General features: G+C 17.0%; 10 protein-coding genes across 10 annotated transcripts; 5 read left to right on the top strand and 5 right to left on the bottom strand.

Annotated features, from left to right (window-relative positions):
- Positions 1-628: 628 nt before the first annotated feature.
- Positions 629-1817, top strand: PGAL8A_00106200 (DNA-directed RNA polymerase 2, putative; the record flags this gene model as incomplete). The annotated part of the gene is made up of 2 exons (XM_028673344.1): positions 629-795; positions 1298-1817. The coding sequence occupies 2 exons, from the start codon at positions 629-631 to the stop codon at positions 1815-1817; spliced, it is 687 nt and encodes a 228-aa protein (XP_028526179.1).
- Positions 1818-2605: 788 nt separating this feature from the next.
- Positions 2606-3022, bottom strand: ERV1 (FAD-linked sulfhydryl oxidase ERV1, putative; the record flags this gene model as incomplete). Its single annotated transcript, XM_028673333.1, has 1 exon — positions 2606-3022. The coding sequence occupies one exon, from the start codon at positions 3020-3022 to the stop codon at positions 2606-2608; it is 417 nt and encodes a 138-aa protein (XP_028526178.1).
- Positions 3023-3665: 643 nt separating this feature from the next.
- PGAL8A_00106000 (selenocysteine-specific elongation factor selB, putative) lies at positions 3666-5750 on the top strand (the record flags this gene model as incomplete). The annotated part of the gene is made up of 1 exon (XM_028673322.1): positions 3666-5750. One exon carries the CDS (start codon positions 3666-3668, stop codon positions 5748-5750), a length of 2085 nt encoding a protein of 694 aa, XP_028526177.1.
- A 196-nt stretch (positions 5751-5946) lies between these two features.
- Positions 5947-6570, bottom strand: PGAL8A_00105900 (conserved Plasmodium protein, unknown function; the record flags this gene model as incomplete). Its single annotated transcript, XM_028673311.1, has 1 exon — positions 5947-6570. One exon carries the CDS (start codon positions 6568-6570, stop codon positions 5947-5949), a length of 624 nt encoding a protein of 207 aa, XP_028526176.1.
- A 459-nt stretch (positions 6571-7029) lies between these two features.
- PGAL8A_00105850 (conserved Plasmodium protein, unknown function) lies at positions 7030-8091 on the bottom strand (the record flags this gene model as incomplete). Its single annotated transcript, XM_028673298.1, has 6 exons — positions 7030-7096; positions 7192-7327; positions 7448-7475; positions 7617-7699; positions 7811-7982; positions 8077-8091. The coding sequence occupies 6 exons, from the start codon at positions 8089-8091 to the stop codon at positions 7030-7032; spliced, it is 501 nt and encodes a 166-aa protein (XP_028526175.1).
- Positions 8092-8259: 168 nt separating this feature from the next.
- On the bottom strand, positions 8260-11481 carry PGAL8A_00105750 (phosphatidate cytidylyltransferase, putative; the record flags this gene model as incomplete). The annotated part of the gene is made up of 13 exons (XM_028673287.1): positions 8260-8334; positions 8428-8487; positions 8590-8651; positions 8749-8815; positions 8907-9051; positions 9139-9198; positions 9257-9378; positions 9538-9740; positions 9846-9996; positions 10135-10273; positions 10444-10549; positions 10716-10841; positions 11016-11481. 13 exons carry the CDS (start codon positions 11479-11481, stop codon positions 8260-8262), a joined length of 1782 nt encoding a protein of 593 aa, XP_028526174.1.
- A 621-nt stretch (positions 11482-12102) lies between these two features.
- PGAL8A_00105700 (phenylalanine--tRNA ligase alpha subunit, putative) lies at positions 12103-13734 on the bottom strand (the record flags this gene model as incomplete). The annotated part of the gene is made up of 1 exon (XM_028673276.1): positions 12103-13734. The coding sequence occupies one exon, from the start codon at positions 13732-13734 to the stop codon at positions 12103-12105; it is 1632 nt and encodes a 543-aa protein (XP_028526173.1).
- Positions 13735-14537: 803 nt separating this feature from the next.
- Positions 14538-15322, top strand: PGAL8A_00105600 (conserved protein, unknown function; the record flags this gene model as incomplete). Its single annotated transcript, XM_028673265.1, has 2 exons — positions 14538-14691; positions 14913-15322. 2 exons carry the CDS (start codon positions 14538-14540, stop codon positions 15320-15322), a joined length of 564 nt encoding a protein of 187 aa, XP_028526172.1.
- Positions 15323-15735: 413 nt separating this feature from the next.
- Positions 15736-16351, top strand: PGAL8A_00105500 (cold-shock protein, putative; the record flags this gene model as incomplete). Its single annotated transcript, XM_028673254.1, has 3 exons — positions 15736-15874; positions 15976-16029; positions 16122-16351. 3 exons carry the CDS (start codon positions 15736-15738, stop codon positions 16349-16351), a joined length of 423 nt encoding a protein of 140 aa, XP_028526171.1.
- Positions 16352-16802: 451 nt separating this feature from the next.
- Positions 16803-17413, top strand: PGAL8A_00105400 (N-acetyltransferase, putative; the record flags this gene model as incomplete). Its single annotated transcript, XM_028673243.1, has 2 exons — positions 16803-16977; positions 17121-17413. The coding sequence occupies 2 exons, from the start codon at positions 16803-16805 to the stop codon at positions 17411-17413; spliced, it is 468 nt and encodes a 155-aa protein (XP_028526170.1).
- Between the last annotated feature and the right edge of the window lie 428 nt (positions 17414-17841).

The following is a 17841-nucleotide window of genomic DNA, read 5'->3' as shown; positions in this document are numbered from 1 at the left end:
GTTCAAAATTTTATTTTTATCTAAATCACGGATTTTTCTTAATTTAATTTTGCTTTTAAAAAATATATATATATAAAAAAAATTATATCAAAAAATGAAAAAAGTAAACGAACTAAAAGATATTGATACTATTACAAAAAAAAAAAAAAAAAAAAAAAAAAGATAAGGAAAATATAAAGAAAATTTATATATATATGCTAAAATAACAAAAAATAAATATTAGAAAAAATTAAATAATATTAAAATTTGAGTAATTAATTTTGTTAATTATTTATATTTAATATTTATTAGTTACAACGTATAAGTAAATTTATAAATATATATATGTGAGTTTTATTTATTGTATTTTTATTTTATTAAATTTTTTTTTTTTTTTTTTTTTTTTTGTATTATTTAATATATCATATTTATTTTATACGTAAATATATTTTTCATTTATTTTTTTTAAAAAAATAATTTTTGTAAATATTTTTAGTATATTAGTAAATTTACATTATTTATTTATATATTTATTTTTTTATTTATTCATTTTATTTTTAATATATTTTGTAGTATTTTTTTTTTTAAATAAATTTAACATTCATATATATATATATATATATATACAATAAATAAAAGTTTATAAAAGATGGCAGAAGTTACGTTTTGTGAAGAATGTAATAATATTTTATATGCTAGAAGTGATCGTAAAAATAAAAAACTTATTTATGTTTGTAGAAGTTGTGAATTTATTTCTCATAAGCAAAATGAAGAACACAATGTTGTAGCAAGAATAAATTATAATTATAATAGAAAGTAAGAAAAAAAAAAAAAGAATTAAAAAAAAAGAAAAAAGTAACACTATATAGAAAAAAGAACAGATTTAATAAGAATGGAAAAAAATGTATATATTTCAAAAAAATTTTATACCTTTATAATAATAATTATGTATAATTATTTTATTTTTAATTAAAAAATTTCGTTAAAATATAGAATCTTTATAAATATATACATATGTATAATCCAGATGATTTTTATTTTAAAATAATATATGCATTTTCTTTATGTATATGAATATATGTTAAAATTATGTAAACAATTATACATTATTCAAATAAATAATAATGTATACACACACTAGTGCAAACAGAATCATATATATAGAAATATAATTTATGAGAAAAAAAAAAAAAAAAAAAAAAAAAAAAAAGTGATATTATATTTAAAGACAAGTATTATTATATTTTTGTTAATATAGATATACCTATATATGTATTTATTTATTTTTTTTTTTTTTCTTTACATTGTTTTTTTAAAGAGAAGATATATATATACACCCAGAAACAAAAAATGACCCAGCATTGGGGAGAGTAAGAGATTGGAAATGCAAACAATGTGGAAATAATGAAGCAGTTTTTTTACAATTGCCTGAAAAAATTAGCTATAATCCTATGGCTTTAATTTATGTGTGTACAGATAAAAGCTGCCATTATTGGGAGAAAGAAATACAACAAAAAAGTGATAACTTATATAAAAGTGATGAATCATCTGTTTCTTCACAAGATAATGATTCTAAGTTATCCATTAAAGAAGAAATAAGTGGAGATGCAATATATGGAGAAAAAAAAAATAATGTAAATAATGGTACAAATAGAAAAAATAGAAAAAAATTAAAAAAAAAAAAAGATGAAGAAGATGAAGATGAAGAAGAAGAATATCAATTAAAACAAGAGTTATATAAAATATTAAATATAAATGAAAAAGAATATAATGAGGAAATAAAATTAAAAAATGAAAATTTATATGATTTAAATGTAGAAGAATATTTTTGCGAATAATGAAAAGAAAAAATAACAGATAAAAAAAAAAGAGAATTACTTTTTATTTTATTTTTAGAAATTTTAAGTTTCATTTATTTTGTTGTTTTTAAGAATAATTATATAATTCTTAATTTGATAATGATTAATATTTGTATTAACACATTTTTTTAATAAATTTTATCATTTAGTCTTTTTCTTTGTATCTTTTCATATTAATACAGTATCAATATTTTTATTGTTTATTTATTATGCTTATTGTTTTTTTTTTTTCTTATTTTTTCCGATTTTAGAGTTTATTGTATATATATATATATATATATATATATATATATATATATATATATATATATAATTTTTTTTTAAGTATAATATAATTATAAAATTTTATAAAATAGAAAAAAGCAAGAGGTAGCTTTAATAAAATGCATTAGGATAACAATTTTATTTACAAAAAATTCCTATGAATGATATGGATTTTATTTCTTTTCATTTAAATATCCTTTAATACTTTCATTTTAAAAAATTTAATTACATTGTCCTTTTTTTTTTTTTCTTTCTTTCCTTTTTGTTATTCTTTATTTGTAATTCATTAAATAAATGAAAACTATATATATACATATGTTCTTTTAATACACTATATTTTACTATTTTATTAAAATGTTTTTAATTATTAACTAATATAATTGTTAATTTTTTATTTAATACTTATCTATTCTTTTTTTTTATAACTTTAAATGGGTATATGCTCTCATCTGTTTCTTCACTTACTATATATATATATATATAAATCAAATAGAATATTTTTTTTAATTTTTTGTTTTATACTTATCTATTATATTTTGAATATTATCACAAGGATAAATATCTTTTCCTATTTCTTCATTTATCATATTATGCAAATTAAAAATAAAAGTTGAGTAACTAACTCTATTTTGACAATTTAGTTGATATTTTTTTAAAATATGTAAGAGATCAAGTTTACATATATGGCAAGGATATAAATTTGAAAATGCATAAAAAAACTTTGTGTGTTTTAATTTTTCTTCCTCAGTTGGTTGATCTGGATAATTTGCCGATATTGTATGTAAAATTAGCCAAGATGCTCTACCTATTTCTGCTCTATCTGGTGGATAAATAGTTTTTTTTGTATCATTCTTATTTTCAAAAATTTTTATTTTTCCTCTATCTTTACATGAATTTTCATAACATTTTTCAATATCCATTTTTGTTCATTAAATAATAATTCCATATAGCTATTTTTTTAATGAATATATATATGTTTTAAAAATATTTAATTTTTTTTAAAGTTTATTTAAATATTTTTTATGTTATTTTCTTCCATTTTACTTTTTCCTTTTCATTCAATTTTAATTTTTGTTTCAATTTTATTTTTAGATATTTTATAAATATTTCATTATTTCTTTTTTTTTATTCATATTTTAAACGGAAGCTTTTAATTTTATTTATTATTTATATATATATATAAGAAATTAAATAAAAAAAAAAAAAAAAAAAATAAGAATATATGTATGAAGGATAATGAATATGAAAAGAAAAATCCTGTATGTTAATATAAATAGTAAAGAAAAAAAAAAAAAAATTCTTAGCTAACTCATAAAAAAAAAAAAAAAAAAAAAATTGTAACACAAATTATATATGTTACAATAAATTATTTTTTGAAAATATTTATTCCTTTTCAATTTATGGGTTTCATCTATTTTCTTTATGATAAAAAGTGAGGTTTAAAAAAAAAAAAAAAAAAAAAGAAGATTTATAATAGGTATATAGCATTAATACTTGTATTTATTACAACTATATATTACTCTAAGAAATTTTATTTTAAGTTATATATATGCATATGCATGAATGATAAATATAAATATTGGAGTACTAGGTCATGTAGATTCAGGAAAAACAAGTTTGTGTAGATGTTTAAGTGAAATATTAAGCACCTGTGCATTAGATAAGCATAAACAAAGTAAAGAAAGAGGAATAACAATAGATTTAGGTTTTTCTTCTTTTTATATAAAAAAGAAAATTAGTAATGCTTCCATTAATAGTAATGAAGAAGAAGATTCTTTAAAATATAATTGTAAAAATAAAAGTATAAATATTGATACAAATAAAAATTTTCAAAATGAAGAAATTATTCAAATATGTTTAGTTGATTGTCCTGGACATCATTCTTTATTGAAATGTATTGTGATGGGAGCAGAAATAACAGATATGATTTTTTTAGTTATTGATGTTAATAAAGGAATACAAAAACAAACGATTGAATGCTTAGTATTATGCGAAATTGTCAAAAGTGATATAATTATAATTTTAAACAAGATTGATTTAATACCAATAAATGTGAGAGAAAAAAAAATAAGTTTAATGAAAAAGAAAATTTTAGATGCATTAAGTAAAACTAATATAAGAAATTTAAATTATTATATAATAAGTGTAGCAGCAGAAATTAAGAAAAATGAAAATATAAATTATGAAAATAATAGTTTGTATGATGAAAAAAAAGAAGATTCAACAATTGAGGAAAAAAATATGGAATCTTTTAAAAGGGAAATTATATTTTCAAAGTGTGAAAACGATACAACAAAATGTATGGATGATAATTTAAATAAAAATATAGACTGTTCAAGCATAGAAAAAAAGAAAAGTTATTCATATGAAAATGAAGATATAACTATTTTAAAAGAAGAAATAAATAAAAAAACAAACAAAGAGAATGATGAAAAATTATCGAAATGCAAAAGAAGCTTAAATATAAATTTATTGATAAATTTACTAACAGATGTATTAAAAATACCATCAAGAGATATTTCAAGTTATGAAGAATTTTATTTTTTATATGATCATTCTTTTGAAATAAAAGGTAAAGGTACAGTTTATACAGGAACAGTTATAAAAGGTATGATTAAAAATAATTGCAACATTATGATCTTACCAATAAATGAGAAAGGAAAAGTTAAAGAAATTCAAAGTTTTAAAAAAAAAGTAGATGAAGGAAAAAAGGGGAATAGATTATCTCTTTTAATATCCAATAATAATTTAAAAAATACGAAAAAAATTGAACGAGGAATTATTGTTCATGAACATTCTAAGATATCATATTTTTCTATATTTATATGTAGCGTAAAGCTAGTAGAGTTCTACAAAAAAAACATCAACAATGGAGAATTGCTAACATGTATAATTGGTTTTTCTTCTTCTCTTTGTTATGGATATTTTTTTAAAAAAATTGAAAACACATATTCCAATGTAAAGCAATTAAATAATTCCACTGTTTCAGTAAAGAGTGAATTAAATGAAACAAATGTGGATTGTAAAAATAAAAATTTTGATATAAATGGTAATTATTTATTAATTAATGAGATAGATTTTTTAGAACAGAACAATGAAAAAGAACAAGAAATATATTTTTTAGTAATAATGAAAAAGAAAATTTATTGTTTTAAAAATGAAAAGTGTATATTTTTAAAAAATGATGATAATCTCAATTGTAGAATATGTTTATATGGAAATATTTTAGATATAGTTGATGATAATCACTGTAAAAGTAATTCTTTTAGTGTTAATAAAAAACCAGATTTTAATGAATATGAAAATTATAAAAATTTCAAAATTATGAAAGAAAAAGAAAAAATTGGATTGATAGAAAAAGTACTTGATAATTATACTTTAATATGCAAAAATATATTTAATTCATCTAGTCAAGTAAGTGTATATTTAAATAAAAAAATTTATATAGTAGATTCGAGTTATCAGACAAATAAAAATGAATTAAAGATCCTACATGTTGGTCATATAATGAAGCCATTTGCAAAAAATGGAAAGTTCGTAATTCAATTAGATGATGATATTTCTTATCTTAAGAACAATTATAAATCATTTATTGTTTTAATAAAATATTATAAAGATATATTTACAAAAAAAAAAATTTTTTTTTGAAAATAATTTTAATTTTTTTAATTTTTTGTATTTTTTTTTTTTTTTTTTTTCCCCTCCTATTATATTTAAAACAAATATATATAATACTTGCTTCTTTATATATTATGCCATTATTTTATTTTTTAATCACGTATGAATATACATTAAAAATTTTTTTTTAAAAAAAAAAAAAAAAAAAAAAAAAAAAAAAAAATAGCTAGCACTGAATTTTTGTTGAATAAATTTTTTTTATAGGACCATTTTTATATGGTTTTTTTTTTTGTACTTTATTTATTTCTTCTTCTAATAAAGGAATTTGATTTAAAACATCTTTTATGTTTTTTTGTCTTGACAATTCTTTGCTCATATATTGTAGGTTTTTTTCAAATTGGTTTTTCATAATATCTATTTGTGATTTAAAAGCATCTAATTTTGCTTGTTCATATTCCTTTTCTATATCTTCGGTTGAATAAACATGAACTTCTTCAGTTGGTGGAGATCTTCTTAATTGAGTGTCGTATAATGCTCTCCATATTGTTTCTTCTTCTACTGGTCCTTTTGATTTTATTTGAAGAAAACTTGGTAATGATGAATTATTATTATTGTTATTTTCTTTTTTTATTTCATTAAACATTTTTTGAGTATTCTGAAAATTTACATAAAAATTATTTTGAGCATCTTTTGTCTCATTATAAATTTGTATCAAATTAAAAGCAAGTCGTTTTTCTGAAATTGGCAAACTTCCTATGTCTAACATTTTTTCACTTGATGAAAAGAGAATAAATACAAAAAAAAAAAAAAAAATATTTAGGAGAAATAAATTGTATTTAAAAAATTTCATTTTGTACAATATTTATATTATTTTTTGCTCTCTTTCATTAATTTTTTGTTTTTATTAATATGAATGTCTAATTTATGTATGTTTTCTTAATAAGTCAATTTTCATAAGATAAAACAATATAGATAATGTAATTAAAAAAAAGAATATTATAAAAAAATGTACTTTATGGAAAAAAAAAAAGGAAGATAGAAAATGACAGAAAAAAAAAAAAGTAATATGATTTTATTATAATTTTTTTTAAGATACATTAATGTGTATATACATTGTAATATATATTAAACAAAAGGAAAAATATATATTAAGATAAAACTTTAAAAGAATAAAAAAAAAAAAAAAAAAAATATAAATAAAATCAATAAATAATAAAAATACTAAAAATAGAAATAATATGTAAATATATTATATAATGATAAAAATTATAGGATTTAGTTTTTATTCCTGCAGTTATCGTTTTTTATTTCATTCTTTTAAAAAAACGTTTGCAGGTAATGTTCCGAGAAATTTTGAACGTTTATAATCACTAAACCTAAAAAAATAGTTAAAATAACAGTTAAAAAAAAAAAATATTTAATTTTTATATTTCTCTTTTAATTTATTGTTATAATATTTTTTTTTATTAACCTTCCTGTTATTAAATTCCCAAAAAAAGAACCTAAATATATTCCAGCTATTGAAAAAAAAGGTAAAATAATTATTTTACTTTTTGCATCATAATATCTAAAATGTTTAAAACTATATAAAGGGAGTAATAGAAAACCTTTAAAAAAAAAAAAAAAAGAATTTCACAAAAATTTCATTTATAAATTTTATACTTTTTGTAGTATATATATATATCAAACATTTTATGTAAAAATATATATATTTCTTTATAACATACCCATTAAAGAACACATTTTGCATTTAACCTATTATATTATTATTAAACACAAGAAAAAAAAGAGAATTAATTATAAATGACTTATAAAAAAAAAAAAATAATATATATAGACTCAAATTAGAGTACTTTATAATATATATATACATATGTTTTTTTTTAAAAATGTTACTTGTTTTTCTACATCTTTTTGTCTAGTGTTTAAAATATTCAATATATTTATAGTATTCATATTTTTATTATCTAATCCATTATCTAAAAATATTGAAAAAAAGACAAAAATTATAAAAGGGAGAAAAATAAATAATAATTTAACTACTACAATGAATTTTTTTTTTTTTTTTTTTTTTTTTTCTTATTTCATACCTGAGTATATGTTTGAAAGAATTTTAATAACATCATGATTATTTAATTTATTACAGTTGTTTCCAATTGTAAAAAAAGAACAATGAATAAAAAGTTTTTTTAAAAAATTAATTTTTCTTTTTTTATTATTTTTAGAGTATTTATACTCAAGTATTGTAATATCTGATGGTGCCTATATAAAAAAAATTTTGGTTAGAATCCATGTTAATTCATTTTTATGTTTTTCTTTGAATTTTTAAGATTTAAAAAATTTTTTTTTTTTTTACTTTAATGTAGGACATTTTAACATAAAAGAAAAAAATGTATGCAATAAGAATATATATATATATATATTTAAAGATTATTATTATTTAATAATTAAAAATTTTTTCTTAATTTTATTTTATTTGGACAAAATTTTAAAAAAAAGAAAAATCAAATTTTTTTGTTATAAAATTTTCAATCTTTATTTAATTCTCAAAACTTAAGTAAACACAAAAAGTAAACAAAGGTAATAATAAATTATCTATATCATAAAGGTATGCCTTAAAAAAAAAATATATATATATATATATATGTAAATTTCATAGTATCAGATTCATAAAAAATTTATTTTATTTTATTTTTTTTTATTTTACTTCAAAAATGGCACCAAATAAAGAAACGATAAAAAAAATATTTAAATTTAAGCATTTTCTCTAAAAATACGAATAAATGTAATATTTTAGATTTTTTTTTTTTTTTTTTTATGTACATAAAAATTTAAATAAAATAGATTTTTTTATATTATTATTCTTTACTTCAAAAAAATACTCAAAAATGATTAATGAGAAAAAAGTGCTAAAGAAAAAAAACAGTAAACCTAAAATTAAAATTAATATATAAAAGTAAGTGCATATATATTTTTTTAAATTATAAAAAAAAAAAAATTAAATTAAATATTAAAGATTATATTAAACCTGCATATGATTTATTATTTGTATTTTTTATTTTTGGTTTTGGATATATCAGTCCTCCTATTGCAGCCTTAAAAGAAAAAAAAAAAAAAAAAAAAATTAAAAAATAACAGTAATGATATAATATTTAAAAAAAAAGAATATTAAAATTTTTCTTTAACAAATGAGTCTCCTATACATAGTGTATTTAATCCAATACTATATAAAGTTAAGTTAGTTTCTCTAAAATCATAAGTTATTTGATTTTTTTTATGAATATAATTTTTATCATTAAATATTGCATCTATGATTATTGGAATATATACACTGAAAATTAAAAAAAAAAAAATATATATAAAGACAACTGAAAATTTTATTCTAATAATTATTATTTGTTATTCAAAAAAATTCTACCCAGATAAAAGGTAAATATGAGTAAGAACCAATCCTTTTTTGTCTCTTTCATCTATAAATCTAATTAAATATATTATAATTAAAAGTAAAGAAAAAAAAAAAATTAATTTTATCAAACCTTGTAATGATTTTTTTTATAATATTAGAGAAAGGAAATAGACTTTCGTAAATTTTTCTTATAATTTCAATTAAAATAAATAATAGAAACACAAAAGAAAGAGTTAATATCAGTAATTCAACCTAAATTATCAAAAGATATATATATATATATATATCTATATATATATATATACTAAAATCATATCAAAATCATAAAGAATATAAAAATACATATAAGTTTGATCTTACATTAGTTTCACTCATACAATATATAAATATCTTTATTTATGTTATTTTTACTTTGTTCGTTATAAATGATAAATAGACATTTATAAGAAGAAGAAAATGATAATGTTTTCTAATATAGGGAAGATTTTTATTTTTTTTTGCTATATTATAAATATAAATTAAATATAGTATAGTTATAATAAACCATAATGAAATTAAAAGATAATTATTTTTTCTTCTTATTATATTTATTATAATGTGAAATACTTTTATATCTACGAAGAAATTAAAAAAAAAAAAAAAAAAAAAAATAGTATAAAAATCTTTTTATTTTTTATGATTTTTTTATTTTGAATAAAAAAATTATAAACTTTTTTTACTTTTTTTATATGTGGAATCATATTTATTTGAAAAAAGATTCAATATATTATATAAAAAAAATAATACTGATGATAAAAAAAGCTTTTTTTTTTTAATTTCTTTTTGTAAGCAATATATACAACACATTCCATATATAACCAAACTGATAATCTAATAGAAAAAATTATTAGAAAAAATGATTAGAAAAAATGATTAGAAAAAATGTTTAGACAAAATTTTTAAATTTTCGCCGAAAATAAAATAATAAAGTAATATATTTATTTTATTTTATTTTATTTTTATTATTACAATTTTACTAAAAAATATAAATAAAGTGTTAGGAATAATTTGATTATTTAAGTAGATATATAGATGGCAATAAAAAGAACAGTCAAGAATTAAAGTTCCTATAACACTTATTAGTAATCCTTCTAAAAAGGTAAACACTCTAAAAAAAAAAAAAAAAAATTTAAATAAAAATAATTTGGTAGTCATTAAATCAAAAATATTTTTTTAATTAGATAATAGAAACTTATATATTAGTAATTTTTTTAATATTTTTTTATATTTAATTATAAACTATATTATTATTAATTTTTTTAAAAGAATTGTTCTAACTTATTTGTTAAATAAAAACACCCTATCAGCAATAGATGGTAGAACGTAAAATTTAGAAAGAAAAACAAGAAAATAATTAATAATTTTTCATTAATTTTAATTAAATCTAAATTAGGAAAAAAAAAAAAAAAAAAAAATAAATAAATAAATAAATAAATAAATAAATAAATAAATAAATAAATAAATAAATAAATAAATAAATACTGGAGAATTATAAAATTAATATAAATAAATATATATATAAAATAATTTTATTAATTTAAAGATATTACTTATAATTACAAAGAAAAAAGACAAGTTATAAGCAATATAAGTTAAGATATTAATTTTTACATATCTTAGGTATATACTTGAAAGTACAAACTTATTTACATATAAAATAGATAATATCGCAACTTCTATAAAAAAATAAAAAAAAATATAATTAGTTATATTAATATTATTTCATATAGATATATATTAATATTTAAGAATATTTTTGAGAATTTATATATGTAGCAATATTTTTTTTTTTTTAAAGAGAAATGAAAAAATTATTTAAATAAAAAAAAAAATAAAATTTAAGTTTGGACCATGTGTTAAAATTCTATATTTAAGAATCAAAAGTGTTGAAAAAAACGGCAGAAATAAAGAAGGGAAAATATTATTTAAGTATATGCAATAAAATAATTGAAAAATACTAATTTCATCCTTTTCATATAAATTTATAAAATTATGATTATTTTTTTTTGATAAATTAGTGAGTTTTTCATATTTATAAAATGATCCTATATCTAAAAAAGAGTTTATATTGTCTTTCAATTTACTTTCTTTTTTATTCTTTCTATTATAATATAAACAAGTAGAAATAAGTATGTTGCACAGGAGAGTTTGAAATATCCAAATATATGTAAAATAACAAAAAATAAAAACTTTTTTTTTTAGTTCTGTAATTATTATTAACGATACTAATAAAATATTGATCATTCCTAAATCTTTCATAAAAAATTGATATACTTTATTTAACATTTTATTTAATAAAATTATATTCAAAATCATTAAATTTATTATGTAGTTTCTTTTTTCATTTCAATTTTTATGTTTTTTTTTTTTTTTTATTAGATAACTAAAATTAAAAAAAATAGAAAATTAGAAATTTCTATTTTTATTAAACTACATTCCATAAAAATAATTATTTATACAAATCATCTATAATAATACATATATATATTTTAAATAATAAGAATGTATATGTATTAAGTATGTAAGAAATCTGTATTTTTTTTATGATAAAAAAAAAAAATGTTTAATTTTTTTTTCTTTTTTTATCCTAATTTATTAATTTTTTTTTTTTTTTTTTTTTTCTTTTTATTTGCATTAAAATTTTTTTACACGCAAAAAGTTTTTTTTTTTTAACATATAATTTAGTAACACAAAATTATTGTGCAAATAATTTATTTTTTATATAAAATAATAACATGAATAGCTAGTAATTAAAGAATAAAGTGTGTAAAAAAAAAAAATAAAATAAGAAAAACAACAAAAAGATATAAAAAAAATTATTAACATAAATATAAAAAAACTTAAAAAAAAGAAAAGTACTGACATGTACATAAATATGCATATCAGAGTAATAAAGAAAAATATATAAACTTTTTTATATAATAAAAAAAAAAATTATTATATAACACTTTTATATCCAAATAAATCTCTTATATTTTTAATATTATATTTAATCATTGTAGGTCTTTCTAAGCTTAATCCCCATGCAATTACAGATACTTCTTTAGAAAATCCCATAGATCTTAACATTTCAGGTCTAAAAATTCCGCTATTACCAACTTCTAGCCATTTTTTATTTTGTTCATGATAACCATATATTTCCATTGATGGTTCAGTATAAGGATTAAATGTTGGTTTAAATTTTAATTTATGTATTCCTATATTTTTATAAAATGCTGATAATGTTCCTATTAAATGGCCAAGTCCTAAATCTTTATCAATTATAAGACCTTCTATTTGATGAAATTCAGCTAAGTGAGTACTATCAAGATTTTCATTTCTAAATACTTTATCAATACTAAAATATTTTTTTGGTATAATTCGTCCTTTTTTTTTGTATTCCTTAGCTAAATTAAACAAAACACGACATGAATTAGCTGTTGTATGAGTTCGTAAGACATTTTTTTTACTCTCATCTAATCTCCAATTATAATTCCATCCAAAACTTCCATAGTCTCCATGTGTGTGCACTCTTCTTATATTCTCAATATATTCAGAATCTATAAAATTATTTTGACATGTTTCTGGTTCTTTTATAAAAAAAGTGTCTTGTAAATCTCTACTTGGATGCTGTTGAGGAATATATAAAGCATCAAAACACCAAAAAGAAGATTCTACATATTTATTAGTTTCCATTTCTTCAAATCCTAAAGAAATAAAAATTTCTTTAAAGGTTCTCATTTGCTTTGTTAAAAGGTGCAAATTACCTTTATTTATTTTCTTTCCACTGGAAAAAAAATTATATTTTTTTATATCATATTTTTGATATTCTTCATTCTTTAACAAAGAATAAGTTAAATCAGTTATCTGCTTCTTTATATCTTTTCTGAAATTACTGGTTTTTATAATATAACTATATGAATTTTTTTTCACTTCTAATAATTTTCTTTTTTTTAAATCTTGAATTAAATTATTTATATTTTCTATATTTTTTTTTTTTAATTCATCAAAAAGAATATCTTCATCATTTCCATATCTATTTATAATTTCTAAATAAATTTGTGTCTTATCCTCAATTTTATTTATATCCATACTTGAGCTTAAGCTTTTTTCATTTTTGTTTAGTTCTATCATTTTATTTTTTAAATTAATGTTTAATCCTATGTCACCTCTTTTCCCAAATATTTTTTTTAAATCCTCCATTGCACACTTTTTTTTTTCTAATACAAATCTTAACACAACATATTCTGGTGATCCTTCTCTTAAATATTGAGTTCCCTCCTCTGTTAATAGGTATGTATTGAAATTTTTAATGTTGTTGATAATGTAATATAAAGTTTCCAGCTTTTTAATCATACCAATTGCTTTATTATGATCTATTTTATACTTTTTACTTATGTGTAATGACGTTGTATATTCATTTAATAAAACATCAATTCCTTTGTCTTTTTTTAAGTTACTATAATATTCACAGTGTTCTTTTTTTTCATTGCTTTCTTTTTCTTTACATAGTTTAAATTCTTCATCTAATATATGAAGAAAGTTACATAATTCTTCATTTTTCTTTTCCTCAGATATATTGTTATTCATTATAATTAACTAAAGGTAAACGAATATATTACTATAAAAATATTTTCTTTTCTTTTTTTACTTTAATTTGTATATATTTGTTTTACACCTTTTTAATTATCTTTTTCTCCTTTTCTTTGAATTATAAAGGAGTAAAACAAAACAAATATATATTATAAAAATGTATAAGAGATAAGAAAATTAATTTTTTCTTTTTTTTTTTTTTTTTTTTTGTATCTAAACATATAGATTAATACTAATCTTCCTTAAGATTTCAGAAAAAAGGAAACAAAAAAAAATTTTTTCCTTTTTTTTTAAAAATACTCTTGTAAATTGGTAAAATTTTTTTTTTTTCTATATAACCTTTTTATTTTTACATTAGGAGTCTTATTCATGTTTTCATATAAGGAATATATTTTTTTTTTTTTTATAACTATTATAAAATTTCATGTATATATAAATGCATTCTTATTTTTTTAAAAAAACTATTTTTATATTTTTTTTTTTTTAATTAAAAACTATTCTACAATTTATGCAAAAAAAAAAAAAAAAAAAAAAAAAAAAATTTTTTAAAATAAATTAAAAAAAAAAAAAAAAATTAAATGTAAAACTAAAATAAAATAAATGATCATTTAGTTAATAAATATACAAAAAATTATAAAAATAAAAACAAAAAAATATTGAGAAAAATATTTTAAGAACTTCAAAATTTCAAAAATTATAGAGCTTAAAATGAAAAATTAAAAAAAGAATATATATATATATATATAAATATATATTTGTATATATTTAAAATATTAGTAATTGTAAATTTTTATTGAGAGATGGAGCAAAATCAATCAAAAAACCAAAAAAAAATTAAAATTAAAAAAAGTCAGAAACCATTAGTTGTAAGTAATAGAAAACCATTTAATGTTTCTGAGAAAAAAAAAAATTCTAAGCCTCAAGTAAGAGATCCAAGATTTTCTGAATTTTCAGGTACAAAAAAAATGAATATATTTTTTTATATGTGTATATAAATTAAAGCTTTGAATATATGTAAAAATAACGAAATACATAGTATATATATAAAATTAAATAATAAAAAAAACAAATATATATAGATATATGTTTAATAATAAAAATTATATATTAATGCTATATACTTTATTTTTAACAATATACGTATTGAATATATTTTATGTATTTTTTTTTTAAAGGTGCATTTAATCCAAATTTTTTTAAAAAAGCTTATAAATTTTTATATGACTCTAGAGAGGAAGAAAAGAAATTAATAGAAAAAAAATTAAAAAGCAAAAATTTGAAAGAGGAAGAAAAAATAGAATTAAAAAAAAAGTATAATAATTATAAGAGTGTTGATGTGTTATTAAAAAAAAAGGAGGAAGAAAGGAAACTAAAATTGCAACTAGTAAAGGAAGAAAAGGAAAAGATTTTAACAAAAAATAAAAAACCATTTTATTATAGTGATAGGAAAATAAAAAAAATGGTAGAAGAGAAGTTTTCAAATAATAAGAGTATAAAAAAAGTTACTAAAAAAGAAAAAAGAATTTTACAAAAAGAAAAAAAGAAAAATATGATACCAGCAAGAAGATATTTTGAAAATACTTGAAAATTAAAAAATATTTACTTTTATACCTATAAATTTAATTTTTGTTTTCTTTTGAATTGTAACATTTTTTTTTTTTTTTATATATGCTAACATTTAAATTTATAATACTTTTTTTTTTTTAATTTTTTTTTTTAAACATTTTATATGCTCCAATCTATTTGATTGAATTATAAAGTATTTTTCCTTGTATATTTTTTTTTGTAAGTTTTTACACTTATTTTGTATTTGTATACATAGCAGTTTTTTTAATTTAAAAATTTTATGAACCATTCATATATATATATATTTATATTTCCAACATATTAACATTTATAATATTTGAAACACTATCATAAATGAGTTTTTTTTTTTAATATATTATTTAAAAATAAATACAAAATGTTATGTTTTTAAAAGGAAAATTATAACAAAAAATGTTTAAAAGAAAACAGAGTCACACTTTCTTAAACTTTTTTAAAAAATTTTTTTTTTCTGAATTTATAAATAAAGAGAATGATAAAATAACAGGAAATGTAGTAAAATTTGATAAAAGAAAAGGATATGGTTTTATAAGTAAATAACATATGTAAAAATCTATTTATGCTTATTGTACAAAAAAACTTGATATGAAATTTTAAATTCTTTATTTATATTTTATTTAATTTTTTGTATAGAACCCAATGATGGAGGGCCTGATGTTTTTGTTCATTACTCTGATATTTGTCACAGTAACTTTGATTACATAAACCTTATTATATAATATAATAACTAAATTAAAATTGAAAAAAAAATACAATTATTTGTTTATAATAATTTATAGATAGAAGTTATGCTATTACAAGTAAAGAAAAAAACAAATTAACATGGAATTCAAACATGAATTTAAGGAATAACAAAGATGATTTAAATTTTGAAAATGATTATAAAAAAGAGCAGGAAATTAAAAAGGAATTTAAATACTTAATACCAGGTGAAAGAGTCAAATTTTCAGTAATATATGATGAAAAAAGTCATTCTAGTAAAGCAATAAACGTTGAATATCTTGATTAAAATTTATTAGGATACATAATTAATATATGATATGCTCCTTTATATTATTTATCTATTAAACTTTTAATATTATTGTTTTTATATCTACGTAAAAAATTTTCTTCAGTTTGAAATACTTAAAATAATTTTATTAACACCTTCAAGATAGAATAAATGTTATATTTTTTTTTTTTTTTTTTTTTTATTTACAAGGATTTTAAAAAATTTTTAAAATTTTACAAAAAAAAATTTAAAGTAATGTTATTAAAAAAATATTGTATGTTTAGAGAATATTTTTTATATTCTTTTTTAAATATTTAAAAAAAAAAAAAAAAAATGACATTTAAATAAAAAATATAACTTTTAATTATAATTGTATTACTTGTTACTTTTTTATTATGTTTATTATTTAAATATTAAAAAGGGTCTTAAAAGTTTCAAATACATAAAACAAAAATAAAATAAAACAAAAATGGCTAGTTATCAATATTTTAGTTATATAGATTTATATAAAATCAATAATGTGAATTTAGACCCTTTTACTGAAGTATTTAATGATAAATTTTATTTAAGATATATTTACAAATGGCCTCATATGAATATTGTTAGTAAAGATATGGATGATCATATAAGTGGATATATAATAGGTATAAATGTTTAAAAAACTTAAAAATGATAGCAATATATATAAACAATCTTAAATAATAAAATGAATAATAAGAATTAAAAAAAAAAAATTTTTAAAATATATTATTAGAGAAATTTACATAATTATTTGTAATATTTTAAGGAAAAGAAGAAGGATATGGTGAAGAATATCATGGTCATGTAACGGCGTTATCAATCGAAGAAGATGGTAGAAGAACAGGAAAAGGGATTGGTTTAATGAATGAATTTGAGAAAATATCTAAAATAATTCACAAAGGTTATTTTGTTGATTTATTTGTTCGAATATCAAATGATCCAGCTATTAATATGTATAAAAAGTTGGGATACATTATCAATGAAGAAATTACTAACTATTATTGTGGTAATGAAAGTGCTCTAGATATGAGGAAATACTTAAATTTAGAAAAAACATAATATATATAATAATAAGATATATATATAAATATATATATATTAAATATGAAAAGTTAAAGTAAAATTTTTATTTGTAAATAACATATTTTAAAAAATATAAATTATTATCAAGTTAAAAAAAAAAAAATAAATAATTAAAATGGATTTCATATATATTTTCACTAATTTTTTTTTATTTTTTTTCGCACAATATTTTAAAAACTATATCTTGGTTTAACACACACTTTTAATTTAAATAAATATTATTATGAATATTATAATTGATTTTTTTTTTTTTTTTTAATAAAAAGAAGAAAATGAGAATATTATGTAGAATAAAATTTTATCTTCGCAATTTTTTAAGAAAAAATCATTTTAATTGAGAAATTAAAAAATAAAATACATGTTCATGTGCCTAAAATATTGAAAAAAGTATAAAATATGTACAT

Source organism: Plasmodium gallinaceum (genome assembly GCF_900005855.1).
Source record: "Plasmodium gallinaceum strain 8A genome assembly, contig: PGAL8A_v1_62, whole genome shotgun sequence".
NCBI lineage: Eukaryota > Apicomplexa > Aconoidasida > Haemosporida > Plasmodiidae > Plasmodium > Plasmodium gallinaceum.
Note: the sequence above shows the minus strand (reverse complement) of the source record. Positions and strands in the feature narration are given on the sequence as shown.